We start from the raw sequence: 20,985 nt of genomic DNA, 5'->3' as shown, positions 1-20,985 counted from the left end.
CGTTATGGACATTCTTACACTAGGTTTCGGCCCACACATGTGTAAGCTTTTTTACGGCAGAGGTCGTGTGACTGGAAGGCTGTGAAAATACAGCCTGCTGGGCCCACCACCGGCGTGTTTGAGTCAGCAGGTCTGGGGCCAGCCTGCGAATCTGCATTTCTAACAACTTCCCAAGTGATGCTGAGGTTGCTGGTCAGGAGACCACATCCCGAGAGCCACTTCTTTAGAGGCTATAACTAGAACAGTTACGAGATCATAGCATACACACAGCTTCACTTTTACTGGATTTGAGCAAATTGCCCGCCAGAATATTTGTACCAGTTTACAATCCCCCTCACCTTGTCCCAGTATTCCTATTACTTCACATCTCTGCCAACACTTGGCATTTGTCAGACATTTCAATTTTTGTCAGTTTGTTCACGTGAAATGGCCTCTTATTTTGGTTTTAGTTTGCATTTCCTCGATTGCCCATTTTCCAGTTGGTTGTCTTTATGGAGTCTTATCCGTGTGGCTGTTAACCTTCGCTGATTATATCTGATACAAATACCTTCTCTTAATCTGTGGCTTGGCTTGTCTTAGCTTGACCTTTGCTAAAAAAAAAAATAACTCTTGATGTTAATGCAATCAGCCTTACCAGTTTTTGTTTATTTATGGCTTGTACTTGCGTATCTTTAGTCCTTCCTGCTCCAAGTTATAAGGATATTCTCCTGTGTATTGTTGTAAAAGTTTTAATGTTTTCCATTTTATATTTGGATTTTTAATCTACCTCCAGGTGATCTATGTATGTGTTGTAATAACCACGTGTCTCAGCACCAGCGATCTGATTCCCACTGCCTTCTGAGTCTTTGCTAGGCTCTTTCTTCTCTTACACTTATTTGTTTAGCCCTGAGCCAAAAAAACATACGGTCTTAATTACAGTTCTTCATTAAGCGGTGGTTCTCAACTGGGGGTGATTTTGCCCTCCAGGGAACATTTGGCCATGTCTGGAGACACTTTGGTTGTCACGGGGGTGATACTGGCATCAAGTGTGTAGAGGCCAGGGCGGGTGCTAGACAATCCTACAAAGCACAGGACAGCCTTCTCCCCACCCCCCAAAAGAATTAAACAGCCCCAATTGTCAGCAGTGCTGAGGTTGAGAAGACCCTGTTTTGTAGTAAGTCTGGACACCTGACTGAACTGTTGCCCTCGGCACACTTTCTATGGAGTTGCCTAGGCTATTCTGGGCTCTTTGTTCTTCTGTATAAATGTTAAAGTCAGATTTTCAGGTTCTGTGAAAAACCCTGCCTAGAGTTCGATTGCAGTTGTATTGTATTAAATTTATAGATTAGTGGTATTGAATCTTTCTGGCCATGAACATGGTGGTCTCTCATCATGTATTTCTGGAATGCTGGGAGAATTTTTCTCTAAAAATGTCTGAGACCAGTGATTTCTTTGTGGGAGGAACTAGCTATTCTTTTCTCTATGGTTGTAGAAGTTGCCTATTTTTCTTGAGTTAATTCTGGCAAATTTTTTGTGGAATTTCTCCATTTTGCTTTGAGTTTTCAAAGATATTAGTGTATGTTCATAGTATTCTTTTTAATCTTTACTGTGTTTGTGGTTTGGTTAGCGGTTGCCTTTCCAGTAGATTGTGCTTTTTCTCTTCATGAATCTTACCCCAAACATGCCCATTTTTAAGGTTTTTTAAAACTTATTTTTGTTATGCTGTTGTCTTTACTTTCTGTTTCATTAATTTCTCCTCTTTAGTTTTGCTTTCGTCAGAAGGTGGTTGTTTTTTTTCCCTAAGTTGAATGTTTAGGCTTGAGTTCCAGCCTTCCCACCTAATAAGGCATTGAATTCAAGGCCATGATCAAGGCCACGATGTTCTCACTAGGATGCCCCTTCAGCTGAACCCTAAAGTTTTGATATATGATAGTTTCAGTATTCATTATTTCTTAACTGACTTCTGAATTGTTTAGGTATGTTGGGGTAGGGTTTTTAAATAAACATACGAAGGTTTTTCCAGTTACCTTTTGTGACTGATTTTTAATGATATTTCATTGTGGTTGGAGAACGGAATTTTACCTTTGTGATGAGACTGACTTCACGGCACGTTAGAACAAGATTCTAGATGATAGCACGGACTTTTATTGTTCATGTCATTGTTTCATTCTCAAATATCGAAAAGCTGTGTAAACCTTCCACAAACCACGATTACAGATTTGTTAAATTTTCCTTTAAAAATGTAGCTACAAAAATATATACTCACATAGAAGTTCAGAATTACCTTCCTGGTGACTTAAACTTTTAAAAAAAAAAAAATCATTAAGTACTTTTTCTAGTAATGCTTTTGTACCCTTTTAAATTTATATTAATACAGCTGGCATTGACTTTCTTCTTAAAGTTAGTATTTTTTTGTCCATTATTTTTTTTCTTTCTTAGCGTTTGATGTTTCTGTGCCCTTACGTTTTAGGAGTATCTCCTACAAACAAAATGCAGCTGGATTTTGTAATTTTAATTCAAACATATCTCTGTCTTTTAACTAGAAAGTTTGGTTTATTTCTGTTTACTGTGATTACTGAACTACTTAGCTTCATTACCATTTTATTTATGCTTTGTTTTCCTGAAAGCTTTTCCTATCCTTTTTAATCCAATTTTTCTCATCTGTTTTAAAAGTTATATTCCTGTCTTTTACAGAAGTTGGTACAAACCAAAAAAAAAAAAAAAAGGCAGCAGCTCCTTCCCTTCCTAAAACAGAAATCTAAGCAAAGGCCAAAAGGCCTTGCTGGAAGGCCTCCAAAGCCGCAAGACAGAGCCCTCCCTCTTGGCATCCACCTTCAGGCAGCTCAGACAGTGCAGCCCCAGGCACCTCGCAAGTGTGTCCCCAGGAGGGAGGAGTCACTGCCACTCATGATGCCATCATCACGTCCACAGTCTTGAAGATCTGGAACACACTTGTTCCTTGTGGGTCTCAGGACCAAAGAGGCTGTGAATCAGCCATATGACATTGGTGTAGCCAAGGTCAGCATCCTAGTCCAGCCTGGCCGGGAGCAGGCAGGCTTCAGTTGGTCCCTGACTATGTCACAGCTTTGGGTCATTTGAGTCTAGCCTGCTTGTCCTAATTATAATAAACTTTCCTTCCACTTATTAAAAATAAGTTGTATACTCTTTAGCTCTTATTTTAGGAGCCCCTGTGTGGCACACGAGGTTACACGCTTGACCACTAACTGAAAGGTTGGCGCTTCAAACCTACCCAGATATGTGCTCTGCTTCCAAAAGGGGTCACCTTGAGTCAGAATCGACTCAGTGGTAACTGGTAGCTCTTATTTTAGTGCTAAATTTAAATGATTTTGTCTGTAATTCCTTCCATGTAAAACAGGGATCTGACACTGCTTCAACTCTGATCATACCCCTCCTCTCCTGTTATTTGGTATCTTAATTCTGCCCCAGTAACTTCTCAGATACTATTATGATTATTTTATTCAGTTTTAGATTTGCTCACTAATTTCCAAGTCTCTGCTTAACGTGCTTTCTTGCATGTTAGACCATCCTTCTGGGATTCCTTCACCATCTTACTTCTGCTGAAACATCAGCCAATAAAAACCCTATAGAGTAGTGTCTTACTCTGACAGACATGGTGTCCCTATTAAGTCAGGATTAACTCTACAGCAACAGGTTAACTGGTTTAGTGAGACAGTGGTTCTTGTCTGACAGTGCCTGTTTCTCATTATTGATCTTGAATGCTATTTTCACTGCCTCTTTGAACTTACTTCACATTGCCTGTCAGTTTAATTTCCTTTCCTTAACTTTCCTAATCTGTCCTTTTTCTCTGGCCATATGTAGGGAGCGTTTGTCTTTGATGTTGGGTAGTTTCATTGCAGTTGATATAAGTGTGGATTTATCTTGCTTGGGATATATTTTTGCTTCCTAGATCAGGGACTCCCAGGTCTTCCATCAATTCTGGAAAATTATCAGCTTCCTTAAATATTGCTGCTCCCCAATTCTCTCCATTCTCAACTGTGAACATGTAAAATACTTTTTCATGTATCTTCGGCTCTTTCACGTGTTCCATTTTTTTGTGCTGTATTGTGGGGGGATTTTTTCAGTTTGTCTTCTAGCTTACTAATTTTCTATTTGGCAATGACTAATCTTCATTTTCCTTGGAAGAAAGGCCTGGTGATCTGTTTCCAAAAATCCCCAAAACCGATTGCTACTGAAAATCCTATGGAGCAGTTTTATTCTGACACATAAGGGGTTGCCATGAGTCATAGCTGACTCAACGACAGCTGGTTATCTTCAATATAACTTGTTCCCTGAGGTTTTACTTTCCCTATCTAAAAGTTATTTGGCTCTTTTTCAAGATTCTGGCCTTTCTTCTATTTGAAACCGTGTACATTTTCATGATCCCATCCTTTCTTTCTTTCAAGTTCTTAGGGGAGGATGCTAATACCGAGTTTGTTTCTATCACCCGTGGTGGTTTGTTTGCAAATACAGATCACAGATTTTGGATCTGAGTTTTGTATTTTGAGTTCCTATTCCTGGGAGGCCTCCAGGGTTAAGGTGTGCTCTTCCAGGATTGTCCATTCAGGCGGGATTTGTGTTTGCCTCTGCCAGGCCCGGGAGGCCTTGGATAACTGTGGGGTTCTGGGCCACAGAGTAATGTAGACTCCAGTCCCCTGTGGTACCGCTCACTCAGGCGGGGACATCAGCCTCTCATACTCTTCTCTCGTGGGCCAACTTTTCCCTTCTGGTCTGCGCTTTCATTGCAGGCAGCTCTGGGTCCCAAATCCCCATCTTATAAACGTCTAAACCTTGTCTTCTATGGAGATCAAAGCTTAAATTATTGGGCTTGAGAAGCGTCACTAGACAGCTTTACCTTACCTCTTACAGTCATTTAGTATTGGGATGCCTGGAATTATAGGATCATACCGGCCCATAAACGGGTAGCTGCAGGCAGAAAGCAGATCCGTATCTAAGGGAGTGGTTTCTGACTTCGTGCCGCAAAGCTTCTCCTCTTGCAAGCACCCCACTCCAAGTGGGCACCTCCAGCCAAGAACCGTGTCATGCAGCAACAGGTCTGCCTGCAACACCTGGCTACAGATAAAGAGAATTACCTGCACCACAGGAGATGCAAAGTCATGGGGAGCCAAGGTTGAGCTGGGACAGATTCTATTCAGAAGTATGAGGCAGGGATATGTCACTTATGCTTCAAACAGAATTTAAAAAATAAACTGGGAGTAGCAGGAGATACACCTAGAAAAACACAATGTAGCTGAATGTAAGTTCAAGTTCACCTTTTAAAGTACTAGTGAAAAAACAATTTCCTTCTCTTGTGATCCGTTCCCAGAGCCCATAGGCAGTATGTCATCCATGGAAGTGAACGTGGACATGTTGGAGCAGATGGACCTGATGGACATATCTGACCAGGAGGCCCTCGACGTCTTTCTGAACTCGGGTGAAGACAACGCCGTGCTATCCCCCATGTTAGGTAAGTGTCTTAGTCATTTAGTGCTGCTAGAATGGAAATACTACACGTGGATGGCTTTAACAAAGAGAAGTTTATCCTCTCACAGTCCAGTCAGCTAGAAGTCCGAATTCAGGGCGCCAGCTCCAGGGGAAGGCATTCTCTTTGTTAGCTCCGAAGGAAGGCCCTTGTCATCAGTCTTCCCTTAGTCCAGGGGCGTCTCAGCTCAGGAAACTCTGGTCCAAAGGACACGCTCTGTTCCCAGAGCTGGTTTCTTGGTAGTATGAGGTCCCCATGTGTCTCTGCTCATTTCTCTTTTTTGTATCTCAAAAGACACAGGCTTAAGACACTATCTGATCTTATAGACCTTATCAATATAACTGCCACTAATCCATCTCGTTACATCATAACGATAGGATTTACAACACACAGGATGATCGCATCAGATGACACGATGGGAAACAGTCATACAATACTGGGAATTGTGACCTAGCCAAGTTGACAGGTATTTTGGAGGGACAGTTCAATCCATGACAGTAGGGTTGGCAATTCTGCATACACTTCATCCCGCTAAAGGGAAGACAGAGTGACTTGACCAGGTACCATGTAAGCCCACAGTCAACTTCTTATTCCACTAACTCGTATTTCCCACACACCTGTGTTAGCAGTAATGACGCAAAGAAACATGGGTTTGTTCAGTTGTGGATTTTAAGTGCTCCACCCACACACCTGCAGAGAATAGGGAGCTTTTTTAATTCATGTTTTACCTCCTGCTCTCAGAAATGATTTTGAGGTGAGTTTTTGTGGTAGACTAGGTCTCTCCTGTGAGGTGCCCAAGCTTTGCGCCTGGTATAAGAATGAGTATCTCCCCCTTTGTCCAGCAGATACTTATTTGAATGTCTGCAGTGGAAAAGGCCATGGGTTCAGCACTGGGACTGTATTTTCAAAAATGTAATTGCAACCCAAAATTTTCACAAAATTGAATATTCATCAAATACTTACTGAGGCACTAGATGTATACCTGGGCTTGCCACATTTTACATCTCAGACCTGTCCCTGTGGGTGGGTCTTTATATTAGCCATACAAAGAAAGCTCTGCCATGTTTTCCACATACAGAAGCCAGAGAGTAAGGCTGGCTTGGAAAGCACCCCACAAAGGCTGTGTGGTACCTTAACACGAAGTTCTGACTCCCTAAATGCACGACTAGATTAAGAAAAGCCGTTTAAGGGCCTGGAGGAACAAGACAGTAGACAGCTGTGATGCCCAGAGTCTTATCTCAGACCCTCCAGCAGCACTGGGCCACCTCTGGAAGCCCACCATTAGCAAGGTTTCCACTTCCCGTAAGGTCATACTCTAAGTTTTTGTCAACTTGTGATCTTTAACGTCTTGATAAATAGCTACATCATCTTCTTCCAGCAAACCTTAGGCTGGTGGTGCCCAGGGAAAATGAGGGCTTGGATGCATTTGCCCTTCTGTCCCAGAAAGTCCTGAACATTGTAAATGGGGTTAATGCTGCCTCCAGGTGTGACCCTAACTCTGTCACCTGCATACAAAGAGCTTACTTTAGTTCCCGTGAAATTGGCCAGCTGCTAAAAGGTCATTGGCTTCTCTGAATTGTATTTGAAGGGATAAAGAAATCTGGATTTATCAAGGTTACGTGGAATGCTCTGCAAAGACGCCGGCCCTGTGGCCTCTAGCAGACCGTCTTGCAGGTTATCGTACTTTTAAAGGACATGTGATCTCTCCATCCAGCAGAGACGACCGTCTCCTGAGGGGCATAGGGACCATCCATCACTCTGGGCTCACTGGCTAAGGCAGTTCTGAACTGAGGAGCAGCCTGGCTCTGCAGGCCACAGGTCCCCAGAACAGCAGGCTTTATGCCCCCTTCATTCTGTGTGTTCAGGGGCAATTCTGAATTACAGTAATTTTATGACAGGTTTTTTTTTCCCCCACTTTATTTTACAGGGTCTGAATCCAGTGTATGTCAGAATGAAATCACTCTTCAGGTTCCAAATCCCTCCCAGTCACGAGCCAGGCCGCCTTCATTGTCCTTTTCTGGCCCTGACTCAGCACCCCCGGACCCCAGTGAGGGTGGGGAGCAGCCACTGGTACAGCCTGACGAGGAGGAGGTCTACGCAGACACTGCCCTGGCTGCCTTGGGCACTGATGGGAAGGCCGCCTCAGATGTTACTGATGACAGTGACTCCTAAATCAGAATATTCGTGTTCTCTGACCACATCTGAGTGACGTCTCAAGCCGTGTGCAGACTACGGCCTCTAAAGTCAGGTTGTTTTAGGGAGGTTCTTGATTTTTACAACATTGCCAATCATGTTTGAGAGGCTGAAGTGTACAGCTAACAATAAAGTTTGAGGACTGTAAGCATTAAAATGAGAGAGTACGTAGCCAATTTGTTGTATGAAGGAAGGCTGCCAAGTATATCCATCTGTGAAGCCAGTGTAACTAACTCCCTGAGCCTCCGAGTGCAGCTGGGGTCAGTGAGGGCCACCTGGCCTGACCTGCCAGTCCACACCTATGCAGTCTTGATTAAAAAAGAGTGAGTGGCCTGCCTCATACAGACAGAAAATCCTACTTTCCTTTACAGTATAACCTATTGTAGTCAAATTCAGCTCTAACAAAGCCTGGTATTTCATTTGATCGTTAAAAATAAACAGGCCAACCTACTTTGATACAAGAACACACACATGGCCCAAAGGAGCAGAGGTAAGCCTGTGGCAAGAACAAGATTGACTCCTGTAGGAAAGCTGGTCCTGTGGTGCTGTTTTCTTCCAGCACCACTCACAGCCCAGTCTTGGTGCAGGATGGTCCTAGGAAGGACAGACGCTGTTCAGCAGAGGGTAACAGCCCAGAGGGAGGGAGGGGGCTGCAGGCAGGGGCCCCGTGGGCCACGTGCAGAGGAAGAGTAACATTTGGTCTTGCTCAAAAGGGATTCAAACGACTTGAATCCTGATGGAAACCCAAGTGAGCAACATTAAGATGCGTGGTCTGCTCCGCTCCGGGCAGAGGCAGTGGAGGACGCTCAGCCCTCTCGTCGGCAAAGAAAGGGCTCGTTTCATTCACTCATCTTCCACAAGACAGACAAATGTCCAAAAAACTTTGTTTTTATTATTAAACCTTGTAGTACAAACCTGAAAGGTAAACAAAAAACTGGCAATAAACAACATGAAGCTCCTCCCTCATGAGGGAAGATGCAGAGCAGCGCTAATAAATTAAACGTCAAACTGTGAGCCGTAGGCAGAAGTTTACTGTCCAAAAGAGGGAAGGTATACAAGCAAGGCCATAAAAACCGGACAACCACATCGGAAAACACTTGACTCTGTTCATGTCATTGTTAAATATTCCAAAACAGTTCAGTCTTCCGCAACAACAACCAACAAAATGTGTCACAGGACTCTCCTGACATCACCACCAGCAAGCTCAGTGCAGCATGGGTGCTACAGGACTGACGGGTTCAATTATGAAACAAAGAACAGTTTGTGAAAACATTTTCCCTTTTTTATTCCACACGTACTGTACACACGACCGGAGAAGGGCGACAGCTACTCCATTATTATTTGTGTTGTTGTTCAGTGATGTAAGCAGCACTTAAATGTTACAAGAAAAACCCTGTAAGCATCCAATCCAACCGATGAAGAAACTGAAATGTAAGGCTTTTCTTCATCTCGTCTTTCCACCCCCTCCCCGCCCCTACCAAGAAAAAGGCTCAAGTATTTAAAACAATTTACAGGCTTATGTACAAAAGGGATGGGATTTCTTTTTTTTTTTTTCCTTTTTTTTTCTTCTTTTTGTTACAACAGGAAGAGAAAAAATAGACAAGATGAGCGCAAATGCATTTTCACATTCAAAAAGAACGGCAGACCTCCTAGTGGCTCCAAATGTGACCATAAACAAAACAAACCCAAAAAGAAAGATTAATGCTGACTGACGGTGAGAGACAACAGCTGTGAGATGAAGATGGAATGTCAGAATAAAGATTGCACATCTACGACAAAGAAGCGCCAACGGCTTCTATCACTTTTTCCTTTTTTTCTTTCCCCCTTAAGGATGCTATTGAAGGGTTTTTTGATAAAGTAGCCAACAGCACCAAAAAATAACAGAATGGATTTCCTAATGAAATCAGGCACAGTTTTCCCTCACGTGACCCCTCCAAGGCAGGCAGTCTTTTTCTTCTCTCTCTTCTTTTTTCCTTAAACAGATGCATAGTGATGTGCTGGTAAAGAGAACCTAGTCACTCAAGTCTCCTCATTTTGCCCATGGTTAGCAAACGTCCGCCTTCAGCTGCCATAACCGCCCAGAGACACAAAATGGGGGTTCTCCGGTTTTAAAAACTACAAACTCATCTTGCACATGACAGAAGAAAAGACAGCCAAAGTAAAGCCATTTCTTTTCAAGTTTTGTGTGTGTGTATGTCTCCTATCCCTTTTCCTCTCTAGAAAAATCTGCTCACATGACTGATGGTTTTATAATTTGTTCTTCAAACTTCACCCTCTTCAAAAATGGGTTAAAAAAGCCTTTTTTCCCCAACAGTTACAAAAAAAAAACAAAAAACAAAAAAGGCTTTCGTCAGCCATCGGGGTGATACAAATTAATATAGCCCCTCACGGGTTTTAAAACAGTGAGTATACGGCAGTTTCCAAAATCCGACTGCAGTATCTAGGTATTCTAAGTACAAAAAAAGTTCAACAGTTTAATGCTAAAACAAAATTAGTTCTCTAAAACCAGAAGAAAATCTTCTTTAGAGCTAGTGCAAAGACAGCTTGTATCCTACAGCAAGTACTCCAAACTAGAATATAATAATTACAAAAAAATATATATAAACGGACAGACTGTTGGCATCTTCACGACGAGCTGGAGGAGGACAGCCGGGATGGTGGCACGTCCACGGTGGCTCGCTTGCGGGGCCCTCTTTTTGGTGTGGGTTTACTGAGACAGTTCTCTATGCTGCCATTCTTACCAGACACTTTGCCACAGATCTGATTGACCAGGCTGACAATCTGCTCCTGTTCAGGGGTGAAAGAAGACACAGAATTAACACGGTGGGCAAGAGAGAGGAGTCTGGGGCTCCATCCAGTCATGGGGGCTCTCCCCCCGGGCGGGGGGGAGGCTTTAAAACCCTCCCCAGCGTGTGGCGGGCTCGAAAACAAGTTAGAATACAACAAAGACACCTTGTCAGGGAGAGACTGCTGCCATTTCCCATTTCAGCCAGCCTGGCATGGGTGAGGGGACAGTCCAGAAAGGGAGGTGGCGGATTAAAAATCTGATAGGCTAAAAGCTTGTGAATGTATTAAGTTCACTTAGGATTTTCTTCAGAGCTGCGTTCAAACGTGTGCTCACAGCCACGGCTGTATCTGAGGTGTGTACGCACGTCTCCCACCACCCGGCCAGATTCCCATCAACAGGCCTGTTCCCACAGCCACACAGCAAGTCCAATCGCCTCATCCTCATATCACTGGCATCACCATGGTCTACCCTCCTCCCCTGCCTTGGAGCTGAAAGAGGTCCCTCAGCTGCGAGCCCCCCAGTCCCTGGCCAAGCACCTGCTGCCCAGTGAGGCACTGAACCCAATAGGGCCCCAGTTCTCTCTAGTTCTACCTGGATGATCACAGAAATAGGCGCCTAACACCCACACTCAAGCCCACTTAACCTTACCTTGCAAATAATGCAAACATTTGTTTATAAATACCTCACTCCCTCCTTTTCTTCACTAAAGAGGAAATATTTCAACAAATAAAATCATCATCCTTGTAATCCACCCAAGAGAACCATTTACTTGTCACTATCAAATATATTTGTAACTCTTGACAACTCACCCTAGAATCATCCAGCGCTAAAAGAAAACATGGAAAAAAGATTATCACGCTGGTATGTAACTCAGCATATACTTGGTGAGCACCTGCTCTAGACAGAGAACCATGAGAAGGTGTGAGGAGGACCCCCTGACCTTGGAAAGTCCCCGCTGGAAGTGGGCGCCGGAAACAATTGTAGGAAGCGCTTGTCACTAGAGTTAACCTGTCCTCTGAAGAGCAGGGTCATGCACTTACGATAAGCATGCTAACGAAGGTTTAAAGAAGAGCTCTGAAAGCTAGAGCCACCTTGGCAGGATGAGGAGGGTAAAAGGCTGTGGGGCCCTTCCTCCTGTCTGCTGCAGACACTCCCTCAAAGCTCTCGTGCTGAAATCCACAGTCAGTTCGGAGCCTGCCTGCCCCCAAGGCCTAGCTGGCTGCAAGTCAGGTGGACGTGGGTCCATCTGCCCAGACAGCCAAATGGCCACAGGGCCCAATCCACAGTAAAACCAAGCCTGAGGCCAGCGGCTCCTGTGAAGACAGTGCTTCTCAGCCCCGGTGCCCTAGTGGCACAGACAGAGCCGAGCACATGTAGATGCTGCCATTTCACAGGGGCCTTTGCGAGGCGGAAAGCCATGGGTAGCTCCCAGCAGCAGGATCCCTCTGGCAGGCTGTCCCAACTCACAAACCCAGGACAGAGTGGGTTTGTCTGCTAGGCTCACCAGGCTTAGAACGAGAGAGCCTGGGGTCACACAGCCATTCTGAAATCCACCAGGGGCTAGAAACCAAACCCCCACCCCAAAATACAGTTCAACCCAAAAGGGAATTTATGAGTTTTCATTTAGTAAGTAAGTTACGCCACTAGCCAAGATGCTTCCAAATACTCTTCCTCACTCATCAAAACAATGGTTGAACTTCAGGCTGACAAGCCCTACGTGTTATTAATCAGGATTTTGCTTACATCCAAACACCAGTCAGAAGCCAAGCTGGCGGTGAACGCTGGAGCCACACTCTGTGGAGAGCTTCAGATGTGGCACGAGGAAGCCTCGTGGTGCCTGTTTCCGCACTCTGCAAACGCCAGAGAGCTGCTCTCCTCACGCACTGAGGGTTTATTTTTAACTGTGTTCTGACATTTACTGTTAACGTGGAGAAGCAGGGACGGCAAAGTGGTTATTGCCGCTACCGAACACGCTCTTTAAGAAACAAAGATGATGCAACTGGATCTATTTTCAGCTTTCCAATCTTATAATTTAGTCAAGTTATCAAGTCCAACCCGCCAACTGGATCCACCTCCTGCGCCACCCCCAATGCACCATACCCTCCCTGGACTGGAACCTACAGTGAGTGCCACCTGAGACACCGGTCCTGCCCAGTGCTGCCATATGTAATGGCTGCGGTACAGTCTCCTTCTGTGCCCAGACTCCTCTCTGTGGGGACTCATGCCCAGGACAGGGGTAGACCCTCGGCCAGCACCTCTGGCCTGCCCTGTGCAGGCTGAGCACTGGCACTGCCCAACTCGAGAACACAGGTGGGCACCCAGCTCGCAGGCAAAGGGGGTACGTACAGCAATGTAACCAGTGTCTAGAAGATGGCACTGGGGTGTCTTCAGGAAGGGCACGACACTGGCGCCCAGAGCTACCTGAAAGGTGACAACCCGAGAAAGGCTCCAGGTCTCAGATCACTAAGTAAGACATGCCCTCTGTAAGGGCAGAGCGTGGACTTTGAGAAACAGCTGTGTTCACCTACAAACGACTACCACGGCAGTCTGACCGCATTTAGGATAAACACACTGACAGATGTCAGATCACTGAGACAAAGGAGGCACGTGCTTGCGCCTGTGACAGAGCTTTGCTGGTGCTCCACATCTGCTGAAGGATGTGCTCTCGTCCCACCCGGGGGAACTGAATGGACTCGACACAGGCACAGGAAGGGGTTCTGAGCAAAGAGTGACCTGCTGCGTGAAGAACAGAAAACGGAGCAGCAGAGTGGTTAGAATGGGCTGGTCTGGGGGTTTAATCTGAAGGTAGCATCAACATCACTTGCTGATGAACTGGGTTGCTGAGTGAGAGAAGAAGGTTCCATGTTTCCATGAGGGTCCCCTTGAGTGATGATAAAGGGCTTGGTCCCTGTGGCCCTCTACTGCTGCAGCCCTCCTCTCAGAGCTCAGAAGCTTCCAACTTGAGATTAGACAGTGAGCTTCTATGATGAAAAAAGATGCTGAGCTGCTGTGTGCACTGTTGCTGGGTTCTGAGAGGGAAGGTGAAAAAAGATGGTAGGCTGAGCCTATGATGTGCGTGCACCATGATTCCACACATGAGGGTAACGGGCTCTGGCACCACAACCAAGCATGAAGGGGGACTGTAAGGTATACCTAAGGCTCCTCTCCTCTACAGGAGTTGGTTTACCACCTACTGATTCCACAGTAACTTCTGAGCAAAAATGCTCTGTTAGCTACACGTTCTACAGACATCATACTAATACACGTAGAACTACACAAATGACCTGGTTAGCTGGGGCCCAGGAAAAGGGACTAAATAACTCATTTTTTATGTCAAAGGCTCTGCAAGGGCTGCAGCCAAGGCGTGGACAGCTGCACCACGTGGTCCTCCGGGACCCTGAGCCAGAAGCTTCTCTGTGAGAAATGCTGAGGCAGGTTTCGAAGCCCACAGCTAAGGGAGTAGTGTTCCTAGTGACACCTCCGCAAGGTGGCCTCAGCTGCCCCTCAGCACCTCCCTGTGTCCAGTGGGCCACAGCTGGGGGGGGGGGCGGGGAGCAGCAAGGCCTGGGCTGCGCCTTCACGCTTGACCCATGTGAGGGTGAGTATGGGCAGCCATGTTCCCTCTGTGTTGGCCCGGCCCCCATGGCCAATCAACATGGGTGCTATGGAAACCACCGACCCAGATACTGAACCGAATTCCTTGTCAATTAAAGCTCAGGCACCCAGTCACGTGGCCTGAGACACTTTGAGCTCGGAGTGGAAAAGCAGAGCTGCCAGCGCTCCTGTCCCAGAGGAGCTGCTGGTGCACAGGACTAGGAGTGGGGCGTCGCAGTGGCGACAGGAGGGCCCTGCTGACCACGACAATGGTGACTGCCAAGGGAACAGGAGGCAGTTTTATAGAACTACAAGCTCATCAGACAACATTGGGCTGAGAAGGCTGCAGAGGAAGCTACGCAACCAACCACGGTCCTTGAAGCAAAAACGTAGCGTTCTCACACAGGAGGAGAACAGTGGCCGTGCTGCCCCGCCTCTGCACTTTAGCATGGTTCTTCCTGATGGGCTGTGGTTCCAGGGCTCCCTGTACTCATCTCTTGTAAAGAGACAGGCAGAACACTGGGAGAAGGTCCCGCCTACCTTTCCCCTGGTTGGGGGGCACAAGCAGCCTCACTTCCCAAGAAGTCCCCACCCCCACAGTCCAGCCACTGCTCAGGAGACAACCAGGCAGCAATAGGGGCTGAGGGGTTCCTGTTAGCTAAGTGAAAGGAGAACGAAATCTGGCTCAAGATCTTGTGTTAATCAGAAGAAAAACTAAACACATAAAATGTTCCTGATGGTAAACGGTTTCAGTTCCTGGGTTTCTCTAGGACAGACTGAGGACCTGGTATCACTACACACAGCAGAACCTCCCCAACTCCTCAGCACCTTCCCATCATGTTAGGTTCTGTCTGGCTAGAAGGTGCTCAGGACTCTGTGGCCACAGAGGCTCAGGTCACACCGAGCTCCTGAGGGGGGATGACGGGCTTGTTAAGCCACACACACACAAGGTGACACTGTCACTCCTGCCTGTGTGCCCCTCCACCAGGCATGCGGGGCAAACATAACTGACCTCATCGTAGCGGTACATCAGTTTCAGCCCTCGGCAGGACTTCTGCTTCTCCACATGGCGCAGTGCACACTCCAGGCAGAACACGACGTTCTCATTCTCCTGTACGACCTGATGGAGGAGAAGGAGCCCTGTGGTTCAGAAAGTGACTCCAAATGATACGATGTGGGAGAATGGGCATTGAAGGGTGATCCCAGGCACAGGGGCCTGAAGTGAGGGGAAGAAGGAGGAAGGGGCTGCCAGGCATTGAAACAAAAAATTTTACTTATTGACTAAAGAAACAAACCGTAACAAACGGTCTGGAACAGGGTCAACTAGGAAAATCAGTAACTGAAAACGTCTCCCCATCTTCGTCTTAACTAGACCTTGCCCCTTCGGGTACAGGTTCCTGTGAGAGGTTCTAGTCACCATTTGTGTATGACCTTTTGAGTTCTAAGGGCTTCTATGATTTTTTTTATTGCTCTAAAACAACGCAGGTGAGAGCTGCAAGAATGGGTGGGACTAAGAAGGGGGCAAGACGTGAGCACACACCCGGGGTTCTCCAGCCCGGACTCCAACGACTGCATCCACACTCATCCTGAAGCCTCTACCTCACCAGACTCTCAATCCTCCTCAACCAGACAGTCCCCAGCAGCCCCCATATCCCTGGGACGCCACCCACAGAACCACTAGGTGCTGTATGAAAGCACCTTCCTGTCACCTGCCAGAGACACCACAAGCGGTGAAGAGAGGAGGTCTGATCTGTCCCCGACCCTCAGCATGGGGACATCTGGGTCTGAGGGTGAGGGAAGGAAGAGTCGTCTGACTGCCTTGTAGGAGCCCGGCCCCTCACCCTGCCCCTGGGGCTAGCCTGAAATAATAAAAACAAAAATTGTGTTTTAACAAACAAGATACAAGTGGTTCATGGGCTCTTTCCAGAAAGGATTTAGGAAAAAACAGAACTCCAGACCTGGGTTCCTGTCCTCAACATGTCAAAGCAAAGAACACAGAACACACTGTTAAGAAAGGTTGTGACAGACATACCACCTTCTAAAGACATTTGGGGTTGAGGGCAGACTTGGTGATCCAAGTAACGAAAGTAAAACGCTGGGATTCACTTGTCACTTTAGGATATGCATTTTACGAACATTCAGACTAGTAGGAAATAATGCCTGGTGAAAGGCGACCACTCCAGGAAAAGCCCCCACTTCAATGCCCTGGGCCCCTGGGGGATTAGGGCCGTCCACACACGAGGATGTTTGTCACAGCACACTCCCCAAGTACGCAAAAGCTCTAACGTGAAAAGTATGATCCAGAATTATGCAGCTTTTATGAGGGATGTTAACAAAACATTTTTTAAGACCTGTGGAAATGCCTGTTTTTTCGAAAGTATACAATATAGCCTGGTTCTCAAGTGACATCTTTTAGAAAAGACCAGACAGAAAGCATACACAACAGAAGGTGAGATTCGTTTTTAATGGTTTTCTGACCTTTCTAACATTATACAAAGAGCATCCAACTCAATGAGGGGTGACAGTACCGTCCCTCCTCTCTGTAGGCAGGTGGGTGTGCACTGGGGCCTGGAGGAGGGAGGAATCACACAGTGCTCCCAAGTGTCGCTGGGAGGCTGCACAAAGCCAGGCGGACCTGGTCTCTGTCCCGGCCCACCACTCACAAAGCAGAGCAAACGTAGGGAGGCTCTGTGACACTCGGGGCTTTGGCTACTTCATCTAAACCACGAGGCTAGCGCAATTCCTGACACAGTCTGCTTCAGGAAAGAGAACTGCATGCATGGAGCAGCGGAAGGTGGCACTGGAGGTGGCAAGGCCAGACCACAGGGCTGTGTGCCAGGCTATGGGGGCATGTCACCACTGGCTGCTCAGTGTTGGGCGGGAGCATCCTAACCAGAGCACAACATAAGGCAGCTACCCTACAGAGAGGGTATAACACGGACCGAAAACACCAGTCCAGTCAGCAAGTCAACAGTGCTTTTCTGACCCTGTGGTCTGGCATGGATGATCAAAAACCTATGCGGTAACAGGTCTCCTAGCAGACACTGGGCCAGGCAAAGAGCCAAGAGGAGAAAAGCGTGGCGAGGGAGGCTAGGCCCCTTGGAAAAGTGGGAGGCAGGGAGAGAAGAGGAATGGAGCTTTAGCCGGCTGAATGGGATTTGCCTGAAAACCCCCCAAGCAGCTGTGAGCAGAGATTGGAAGGCTGGAAACAGGAGAAGGTAGCTTAGGAGAAAGGCTAGTTTAAAATACAGATTCCAAAGTTTTCAGTGGCAATACGATTGGTTACATAGCTGAATAGAAAGTGAAACACAGGAGAAAAGAGCAAAGGGCAGAAATGCCAGGATGTGTCATGGGGGCGGGTGGAGGGGGAGGAGCGCCCAGGCTGCAGACAGCAGGGACGGCCTTGGGGCAGGGTACCTGCTTCACCACAGGAGGGCAGCTCAACAAGGGGACCGAAGAGAGAAGCAGAGTGCGTGAAGATAAGGTGTGGGAAAGACCCAGGCAGGAGGACAGTTATGCAGCAAAGGAGAGACACTGAGCAGGAACCCTCAGTGGCAGCAGGGTAGGGTAGGGTAAGCTGGGGCGGCTCCTTCTGGGAGCCTTCACATGGAGGAGGCATGGTGGTGAGGAGACCCCCGCAGCCATGCCTGGGTAGATGAGGGCACAACTCTGCCAAGGCTGAAGAACCTGCCTGAGGTCTGGCAGTAGGTTATGGAGGTGGGACATAAATACTTGAGTTTCCTCATACTGAAAAAGCCTAAAGGCCTCCCATAAAGGCGGGGCCCATGTAGCTGAGGTGAGCCGCCCATATCCCCCGGGAGCTGGGCCAGCACTCACCATGGAAAGGTAGCATAAGTGTTGGCAGATCTGACACCGCCTCTCCGACGTCTCCAACTGCAGCCATTTTCGAGGCTTTTTCTTCCCATCCGCCACCGTGCTGCTGCTGTCGTGGCTGCCATAGCGGGCGGAGGAGTGGAGGCCGGCCTCGAACAGCTGCCTCCGCTGCCGCAGCTCCGTATCCCTGGCCAGACAGAAGGGCCGGGGCATTAGGCAGTTGTGCCCACAGCGCCGGCACAACACAGCAGCCTGGCTGGGCCTCTCGTCTCCAGAAGGGACCTGTCAGCATCCCTAGGCCAACTCCTCCCTCCAAGCATGCCCCTCTCCCTGCAGGAAGGAGCAGCAAGACCTACTGGAACTGGGAGCCTAGCTCTCCTTCCCAAGGTCCCCTGGGAACACATGTCCTTGGTCCAAAGGTTAGACAACGGCCCCCTCTCCACCCTCCCCCGGCCAAGCTACTATGATGACTTCCCCTTCCCTACGGCTAACACATCGTTAAAGCTAAGTAATAGGTCTTCCTTTCACTCCAAGCCAAAGACTGATTTAACAAACTATTTGTCAGTCTGATCAAAGGTTCGATCAACACGAGTTGAAACCCACATGCTGTCCATCAGCACTACCAGGATCTCCCCTTGGAAGGCTAAATGATGGGAAAAGAGAAAAGGGTTACACAGGAAGCCAGCAAAGTCACACTTGTCTTCAGTTTCTGTGTCAACCTGAGTGAGTTCCGAGGATGCCTGTGGGATGAAAGGTGGGCTGCAGCCTTGGGAGTCCGGTGACCGGCCACATGGGTGCTGAGGTGCAGCTCCTGAAGCAAATGGCCCACCACTACAGACACACACACACACACTTGGCAGAGCACTGAGGGGTGGGCACGGTGGGTCGCCCTTTACCTCCTGCTGGAACCAAGGGCACAGAGCCAGGCCCTCGAAGCCAGGGACACTATTTCCGCTATGTGAAGAGGCCCTGTGGGGGCTGAGAGCTCACCTCTACTCGCGCTCACACAGCGCTAACCTCAGCACCATGCACCTTGCACCAGCACCTCAGGAAACTGACTCCAAACAACAAGCGAGAGGTGAGAAGGGAAACACAGACGCACCACACCCAGTCTCCAGTCGCCAGTTGTCCCTGAATCAAGTTATTTAGTTCAAATAAAAATCCCAGTTGCTGTGAAGTCGATTCCAACTCATGGCGGCGCCATGCGTGTCAGAGTAGAACTGCACTCCACAGGGTTTTTAAGGCTGGTTTTTCAGAAGTTGACCGCTAGGCCTTTTTTCTGAAGCACCTCTGGGTGGCCTCAAACTTCGAACCTTGTTCAGTTAGCAGCTGAGCCACCCCGGAATCCCAAAAGTCTTCAGCCACCTGGAACACCACCAAGTGGGCCCTGCAGTTCTGAGCGGCCTGGCGGCAGGAGGTGGGGGATTTCTCACCAAAGACCACCACTACCTGCCCCTGCACCTCTGGGGAGCCCCAGGGGTCTCCCAGGGCCCAGAGTCTGTGTTACCTGAGCTCATCAAGAAGGGCCGAGATGGTGCTGAGAGTGGGACCGTTCTCCTTCTTTGCTTCTGCCTGGGCGATCTGGTAGAGAAGCTTCTCCATGGAGAATGGCTTCGCTATATGGCGGCGCTTCATTTCCTGAAAGAGGCAGCACCTTCCATTGTTAGGGCAGGTTTCCATGGCTTGATGGCTGTGAAGGTTTTTCTTTATAAAGTGGGGACATCTCTGAAGTTTCAAATTTTGGGGTACATCAGGACGTGGAACAATTGCGAACTGTACAGTGACCATGGTGGCCTGTGGGAGAGACTGGGGTCTCAGCAATACCCACAGGACAGTCCTGCCGGCAGTAAGGCAGGTGGGCTGCAGGGTAAAGTTGCCAGGATTTTATACGTGCATGTGTTTCAAGTGTCTACCTTCAGGACCTTCAGTGCAGTGTTCCGACACAGAAGTGGACTGTCTACCTGTCCTGCACGTTACCCTGGTCACCCACAGATCAATGACACACTTCCAAAATTCTCCAGGATACAAACAAAGCCCTAACAATTTCCCTTTTCCAGAAAATACCTTCAGGTTGTAAAGACACAGTCTGAGATAAAATACATTACCCGAAAACAAAGCCAGCCACGGGTGTGTGTTTATGTCCCATGCAGGCACACAGACGGGGAGAAGCAGCCTTACCTTGGCAGTTTCAAAGCCCATGCTTGTCCACTGGGTGGTAGCGAAGTGCACGGTCTCAGAGACGCTGTAGCCACAGCACACTTTGGACACAAAGGACCCCGGGAAGCAGACCACGAACTGGCCACTCTGCTGCACGGTCCGGTGCACCTTGATGCCTTCACGACACAGCACCTCCGGTGAGATCTGGGAGCATAGTGGCAGGTGTGGGGGTGCGCCCCTCCTGCATCTGACCTCTCTCCCCTGCAGGCTGTTGGCCCCTCCATCGCCCCTTTGACCACCGCCCCACACGACCTAGCGGGGCAGAGACACAGCCTCGCCACTTCCTGTACCCTGTCTCCTAGGAGGACATTAGAAACCTAAGAACAGGCCAGCGCTCAAGGAGACAGCATATTTTTTTCTCCTTTAGAAATTAAAAATACTAATTCCAAAGAACAACAAGAGAGTTCTAAATCGACACTAGCCTGAGAATGACAGCTGACTCACGAGGGGCAGGGCCCAAGTGCAGCCACAGGGGGGCCAGGCTGAATGTGCCTCCCTCACGGGGTCCTTCTGTCACCTTGACTCACTGCCAGAGTTGGGAACAGGACAAATGCATGCCCAAGAGGGCTGCTGGCTACACGCCGGAGCCAGGGGGAGCCGCCGGGTGGAGCCCCAAAGAGACAGGAACTCTGAGCTCAGCAGGTCAGGACACACCCCCAGGCAAAAAAGCCTCCCAGGAACTCAACATCACCCTGACTTTCGGAAAACGGGGTAAGATGCCTTTGTACTCACTTCCTTAATATCAAGAGTTCCTTACCCACTGCCCGGGAAACTAAGGTGCCCCCAACAAAGCCAGTCAGACCGCCATACTGAGCCCAGGGTTGCCACCCTGACACCCACACACATCTGAATCCAGAGTGGAATGGTGTGAGCACGAGCC

At 48.1% G+C, this 20,985-nt stretch overlaps 2 protein-coding genes across 9 annotated transcripts in view; one reads left to right on the top strand and one right to left on the bottom strand.

Moving 5' to 3' along the window:
* DTNBP1 (dystrobrevin binding protein 1) overlaps positions 1 to 10,044 on the top strand; it is a 193,098-nt gene extending 183,054 nt beyond the window's left edge. For all 4 annotated transcript variants that reach the window (XM_064280954.1, XM_023555807.2, XM_023555806.2 and 1 more), the window contains 2 exons: positions 5,324 to 5,464; positions 7,407 to 10,044. In XM_064280954.1, coding sequence (XP_064137024.1) covers positions 5,324 to 5,464; positions 7,407 to 7,651 — 386 coding nt within the window. In that variant the 3' untranslated portion in view covers positions 7,652 to 10,044. The remainder of the gene's footprint in view (positions 1 to 5,323; positions 5,465 to 7,406) is intronic.
* JARID2 (jumonji and AT-rich interaction domain containing 2) overlaps positions 9,189 to 20,985 on the bottom strand; it is a 317,392-nt gene continuing 305,595 nt past the window's right edge. For all 5 annotated transcript variants that reach the window (XM_023555804.2, XM_064280939.1, XM_064280945.1 and 2 more), the window contains 5 exons: positions 20,067 to 20,249; positions 19,396 to 19,526; positions 17,892 to 18,075; positions 15,067 to 15,174; positions 9,189 to 10,459 (listed from right to left, as the gene is read on the bottom strand). In XM_023555804.2, coding sequence (XP_023411572.1) covers positions 10,298 to 10,459; positions 15,067 to 15,174; positions 17,892 to 18,075; positions 19,396 to 19,526; positions 20,067 to 20,249 — 768 coding nt within the window. In that variant the 3' untranslated portion in view covers positions 9,189 to 10,297. The remainder of the gene's footprint in view (positions 10,460 to 15,066; positions 15,175 to 17,891; positions 18,076 to 19,395; positions 19,527 to 20,066; positions 20,250 to 20,985) is intronic.

Source organism: Loxodonta africana, chromosome 1, assembly GCF_030014295.1.
Source record: "Loxodonta africana isolate mLoxAfr1 chromosome 1, mLoxAfr1.hap2, whole genome shotgun sequence".
Classification (NCBI taxonomy): domain Eukaryota; kingdom Metazoa; phylum Chordata; class Mammalia; order Proboscidea; family Elephantidae; genus Loxodonta; species Loxodonta africana.
This window is presented reverse-complemented; position numbering and strand designations above follow the sequence as displayed.